Here is a 6,909-nt window from a genome sequence, read left to right as displayed (position 1 = left end):
TCGAATATTCATATAAAATAGCCAATACTTGATGAGAATACAAACTGTTAACGTTTGCACTAATTCATAAACCACTCGAAGTGGTTCGCTATGATAAGAATCTTCAGAGTACAACTAAAATAAGTATTTCAGTTGAACTCTGGTATCTTCAGATGTATAGTTTTCTTCAACTACCTGAAAATGTTACAAAGAAATTAAGTTATTATGTAATCAATTCAATAAAAATTATAAAAGTATCATGATTAGAAACCAAAGATGAATCATTCAGTGAACACACAAATATTTCATTCAAAAAGGTCTGAAAATCAAATTTTTCATCTGAGAATGGTAAGAGCCAAACTCACTCCGAAAACTTTGTTGAAAAACAGAAAGAACAGTTATTAGCAGGTCATAAGTTGATGAAATAAATAATTTAGGCACTTTTCAAAACTATTTATTAAATCAGATATAACAGAACAAATATAAACAGACTGTATCCTTCCTTTGTTTTATTCATTATCAATTGAAAGTCGCCCGCAAAAAAAGAACTGAAATTTTAGGCACGAAGGGTGCCTTTCACCATAATTATAACCAAACTATTGCTAGTGGAATATATCAATGTTCCGCATATACATGTAAGAACTCAAACATGCAAAAACAAAACTAGAAATTTCATCCTTTTTTATATTTATTTCTCAGAACACTTAAAACTTACAAATAGAGGTCTAAATTAGTTCCGGCTATCGAGCTCTGAACTCTCAGAACAGTCTATATAATGCCCTTCATAGTTGAAGAAACAACATTTTGCCAACCCTTGGAAAGAAAACATAACAGAAATTGAACACCAAGGATGAAAAACATTCTCGATCATTAATTGAAAATCCAACGCTCATAGCCTAAAACTGAGTTTATATCATCTCATATTAACCCAAAACTTCTGAATGAATAACTTACAAGAAAGAGAAGTCAAATAATACACGTATACAAACGATATCATGAAATAGGTTAGCTCATCGACAATTGTCCCAGGGCCAACAGTCGTTCGACGGCTGCGTTGATATCGCCGAACGTGGCTATCAGAGCTTGAAGGTTAGCCTCGCGATTGAGGAAACCCATAGCTGTGAGCTGTTCAAGCTGCTGCTGGTATCGCTGTTCCGGCGGCACGTTCGGATTGTTTCCTTGCGTCATGCCCGCCACCATTCTTGCCATGAACTAAAAATAAAGGGTGCTAATGCAATTTAACAATTTATCCAGAGAGTGGTTTGACTTTGTCATTTTTGACAGATGTCAAAGACCTCTCACTGGATGCCTCTCGACTTGAGAGCCTACTTACTTCAGAAAACGTATCGTTAGGTTGAGTAGAAGGAGTTGTAGTGGTGTTAGTAGTTGGTGTTGAAGCAGTTGTGGCTGTTGTGGTAGAGCCAGTGGTGTTGGTTGTCGTTGTAGAAGCACTTGGTGGTTGTGGAATGCCGAAAGTGTTGACTAGGCTTGGTGCAGCTTGTCTCAATGACTCCATACCTTGCTGGATCTGCATGATTGCGTTGATGGCCTGTGAATATGTTAAACAAGGCTATAACATTCTGAAAAATATACATACTTTTCTATTAGGATATAAATCTTCAAATAGGAAATATGCATTTGCATTGAATGACATGACATCAATGATAGATGACAGGATTATTTGCGCACGCTCGAACTCCAATGTTTTCATTTTTGTAAAACTGTAAAACAATAATGTTAATTGCGACATCATGAATGAAAAAAAATGTTATTAAGGATTCGTTAGTACCTGCGGATTGGTCATTAAATTCTGCATTTCTGGGTTCTGTAGCTGCTGAAGAAATTGAGGCATGTACTGGCGCATCTGCTCCTGAAGGGCGGGGTTCCTAGAAATCAAAGGATTATCTGCTAGGAAACTACTAGCCATGTTAGGATCAGCTTGCATCGCTTCGATTATGGAACGAGTATATGGAGCGTTGAACATGCTCTGAACTAATTGAGGATTTTCTGCCATCTGTTGCAACAAACTAGACATCTGTGGAGTATTGAGAACTCCTGGTCTAGGAGTAGTAGGTGATGTTGAACTCGGGCTTCTCCCTCCACCACCCCAAGGGTTAGGCAGAGGTTCCCGATTCTCAGCTCCTAAAACAGAGATTAAATGTATTTCTCTGATCAGAGCATTCAATTTCAATCAAAATTCACCAAAAGATATTTATTGATACAGTTGATATAAAGTATAGATCATAAGTACAATTAAGATATATAGAGAGCAATTTGAAATGGTTTAAAATAAATGAAATTTCAGGTTCAAACTTGAGTGAGTGCCAAGTCAAAACAGGATTAAAAGTTTTTTCATTTTCAGAGTGGAGCAGAAGATCGGTTGATAATATTAAATAAAATATAATTACCTTGTTGTGGATTTGCACCAGTACTGTTATTATCTACCAAACCTGAGAATGGATTTCTGATGAACTGCTCAGCTGTAGCATTCAGCATCGGTTCCTGGATATCCCTATACATCCTTTGTAAGGCACTGTAACCACCAGGAATACTCTCCAAGTTACTTATTGCCCGATCATGACTCCTCATCAATTCTTGAAGCATGGATGGATTTCTGGCCAATTCCATGGTTTGACGTAACAACTCTGGATTATTCATCATGTGATTGATTTCCGGATTGCGTTCCATCAGCTCTTGCATCTGAGGATTGCTTGTTATCAAGGATCGCATATTTTCTGGATCGTTCATAAGAGTTTGAACAAGAGGATTATCTAACATCTGCCTGAGCATATCCGGATTGCTGAATAATTCAGTTTGCATCCTATTCTGAAGTTCCATAAAATTATTCGAGTTGACACCCATTGATTCTAAGCCAATGAGACCTCCCAGCGGACCAAGGCCAAATGGAGTAGCATTCACATCAGCTAAAACCGAAATCAATGTTGCATCATTGATATAAATCATAAAATATGATTGATCGATGTTGATTGTGAAGTGTTTCCCAATTGAATTTTCTTTCTCATGTGGGATTGAATATTGATTAGTCTTACCTGGGGGTCTAGATGGACCAGACTCGTTAGTCTTAGGCTTAGCTCTAATCACTAGATGAATTGTAAGTCCATCCTTGATGTTATGTTGGGTCAAAGTATCTCCATCTTTCATTATTTTGCCAGCAAAGATAAGGCATAATTGATCAGGTTCCGAATTGAATTTTGGAGCAACAATATCTTTGAACTGAAAACGCAAGGCGAAAATTTTGAAATAATGATTACAGAATGAGGTTATCAATTACATTTCATGTACGTACCTCTTTGACCGAAGCATTCTCAGCAACTTCTACGACTTCCTTTTCTTTGGGTGTTTTAATTGTGACTGATATTTTTTTCACTTCCTCCTGGGGCTCATTTTCCTCCCGTTTTTCCTCAGAACTAGGAGATTTTACCGGATCTTCGTCAGCCATCTTTGCCTGTATTAGAATGACTAGTAAAATTCGAAGTTTCAAGCATATAACACAATGATGACAACATAAACTATGTATTCGTGGTCTTAGAACTCATCAACGAATTTCAATGATAAAAATGAGGTCAAATTAATAATTTACCTGACAAATACGTAATAATCCACGACACTTTCAAGATAATATACAAACCAACTGTCAATTCGAAACCATAGATGAAACTAGGAAATTAATTGGAAACATTTGATACACGTCACGCAGAATTTTCCTCTGCAGAATAACTTTCAGAAGAGAGTTTTCAGGTTTCCCTCTTGGGAAAAACATTTAATGAATAATGGAACACCATAACTATGATATTAATGTAGTTTTCCTTCTGTTCCCTATTAAACAATTATTATTTATCATTGGTTTAAGCGAAGTATTGGGCTTATTTTCATTATCTTGCTACAAATAATAGTAACAAAAAAAGAAACATTGAATCCTTCTATATAATTCAAATTATTCGATTCATTCGAAAGATAATGATGAGGACAGAAAAATGAAGGAAAAGTGAAAATTTCATTCATCTTATCTTGGGTTGCCTAACTTCGAATATTCAGGATGAGGAAACTCAGCTCTCGATTATACTAGACCTGGGTATTGTATAAGGACATGTCCTTATGGACAACATTGTCCTTATACAATGACCTGGGTCCATAATCCTTAAGTTTCGTAGCCATTATGCTCCAATAGCCCTCTATGTACAGGGTTGTCGCTTTCACTTGAGAATAATCGAGGGAGTAAAGTCAATGGAGGCGTTTTCCACACTTATTAAATTTTCCTGAATGGAAAATGCTGAAATTTGATCGATTAGAAAATAAATGTTTTTCGCCACAGTTTCGAAGTTTGTGTCTTAGTAAAGGAAATCATGAACATAGGTACTATGTGCCACAGCTTCGAAGTTCGAAGTTTGTGTCTTAGTAAAGGAAAGCATGAACATAGGTACTATGTAAATGCAAAAAACTGTATTTCCGCGATCGATAATTGAAAGAGAAAAATTAATTCTCATCATGCTCGGTTTTTGGATAGACCCAGTTTGCCAAGTTTATTATACATGTTAATAAATTTGACGTCTTCGATGTCCAGGCATTTTGTTACACAAGTACATGAAGATAAATTTTTGTTTCCGCAGACAAATAATCAAAGATAAAACTGACATTGTTTCACCATGGCATATCCCATATCCTAGCCCTAGATAAAATAATTCTACTGCCAAAAATTCCCTCGCTATAATCTGTTTTCTAATTGACGTAGTGTTCTGGGACTCCTGTACATACTCAAGGAATTTAGAAAAACCCTTAGGCACCTCTGATCAACTAATGGTTTTGAACCGTGTGTCCAGTGGTTTTAAATGACACTGAAATCGAAGCTGAAATATTTGATGAAGGTATTTCACTTAAGATAAATTCCTGAAAGACTTCATTTAAAAAAATAGAATAGTATTCGAAGAAGATGTTTCAATCGAAGAAAATTAACCTAACACATCCAGTACGAAAAATACACATCATCAAATTTTGGAACTTCGTTTTGCCATTGAGTTTAATTCTCAATGGTTTTAGTTATCCTGCCTTACGATGTGTTACAAGTAAATTTTTATGTTGATATATAATTGTAAAATTTTTATATATTAATGTGTAAATTTATAGGCTGAAGGACCTCAGGTCGATGGCCAATTGCTTATATGCTTATATTTGCAATAAACGACTGTTACTACTACTAAAATGATAATCGAATAAAAACCGTTATGTTAATGACAATAACTTCAGAAAACTGAAAGGCACGATTTCTCTCTGAAATTTTCAAGTCTACTCTGCATAATCTGGATATACTGGAAGGGTTATCCAATTCATTAGTTTTCAATTTTATAAACAGATCAAAAGAAATTTGCATTGTATGTCCTGTTTGAATCTCCAAGAGTATATAATAAGTAATTGAATCGGTACTCATTTCCTATATCTTTGTATATAGGTACAGAGAATCCCCAGTAGGGTATAATAATCTTGAGTTTCAAAGCTATCCAGAAGAAAAAGAATCACCAAATTTGGAGAAATGACAAAACCTTCTTCTTCTTGCCTTTTTCGGAAACCGATAGAGATAAATGTATTTTTAGTATGGATATCGGATTCTAAGGAAAACAGATCTTCAATTTTCTGGCTTCAATCGAATAATTTTGATGGTAGAAAATCAATCTCGAAGTCTATATTGCTTCCTTCACACTACTTCACTGCACTGAATAAATTTTCGAGTACCTAAACAAAATTTGAAACCTTGATTTTTTCAACCATACCAAATTTATAATAAGAATCTTACTGTGAGGTCATAAGACCTTTATTCAAAGTGGAGTATCTAAAAAGATGAAGGTAAATTGATGGAAAAAGAGACAACCAAAATATATTGATGTGTTAAATATTTGGAGTTTTCGAATAAATATTAATAAAATGAGAACTATGAATTGCCAGGATTAGACTCGAGAAACGAAGAATAGTAAAAATTGGAAAAAAATTTAATCACCAGCTGGGAATTGGCTTCTTCGGCCTACAAAATGTGTAGAAAACACCTAAGTATGCATATTGAAGAGTTGAAGAATATAGTTTGTTGTTTTCCGACTGACAGTAAATGGAGTGAGAATGAGATCTCTTAGAATAGATAATTTTTTGAAATTATTATTCTTTCTTTTTGAAATTATGTTGATCAGATACATAGGTAAACGTTATTTTGCTTGAATGGTTTTTTCGTTTTCTTACATGGAGATTATATTTGTACTCATACAGTGTTTTAAAAAAATTTGGAAGCCCGAAGAACGAATAAACCAACTCCGAAAAGTCGCACAAAGACCTGTCCAATTTTTCCGATTTTTATGTCTCGAATAAAATATTAACATCAATTATAGAATAATATCCATACCAACTGGGTCAAAAAAGTTGACAAAACTGATTTGCTGATAAGTAGATAAATGAAGCACTCCACTATAATACTCAAATAAATGGCAAAGCTTAGATTTTCCATTGAAATCTGACGAAAGCCTCAGGATAAAGCATATGTAGATTGCCTCAATTGTATATGTATTATTGAAAAATTTTGTTTCTTTACGTAACATCACTTAGTGATTTTCGGTAGTTGTTTATTAACACCCTGTGTGCATGAACACACTTTACATTTCTGGAATTGCCTCCTGTCACGACCGACTGAGATGTAAATCATGGCACCGGGCGCAAAACGATGAAGTTATTTGTGTAAACATCATAAACGCGTAGCCCCAAAGCAGCATCAAATTATCATTCTGGAAAAATAAAAAAACCGAACTTTTTATTTTCCTCAGCTTAGTCGTCATAAAAACAAACGCTAGAGAGACCCCCAAATGAGTTCTGCGGCTCGTAAATTCATTAATGATTATTATAAATCTACATAACTTTATTAAGGGATGCCCGGCTTGG

General features: G+C 34.8%; 1 protein-coding gene across 1 annotated transcript; it reads right to left on the bottom strand.

Annotated features, from left to right (window-relative positions):
- Positions 1 to 649: 649 nt before the first annotated feature.
- Positions 650 to 3,722, bottom strand: LOC123321422 (ubiquilin-1). The gene is made up of 7 exons (XM_044909007.1): positions 3,581 to 3,722; positions 3,287 to 3,445; positions 3,030 to 3,213; positions 2,388 to 2,903; positions 1,769 to 2,121; positions 1,313 to 1,528; positions 650 to 1,191 (listed from the first exon to the last, which is right to left on the bottom strand). The coding sequence occupies exons 2-7, from the start codon at positions 3,437 to 3,439 to the stop codon at positions 985 to 987; spliced, it is 1,629 nt and encodes a 542-aa protein (XP_044764942.1). The 5' UTR covers positions 3,440 to 3,445; positions 3,581 to 3,722; the 3' UTR covers positions 650 to 984.
- Between the last annotated feature and the right edge of the window lie 3,187 nt (positions 3,723 to 6,909).

Source organism: Coccinella septempunctata, chromosome X, assembly GCF_907165205.1.
Source record: "Coccinella septempunctata chromosome X, icCocSept1.1, whole genome shotgun sequence".
NCBI lineage: Eukaryota > Metazoa > Arthropoda > Insecta > Coleoptera > Coccinellidae > Coccinella > Coccinella septempunctata.
This window is presented reverse-complemented; position numbering and strand designations above follow the sequence as displayed.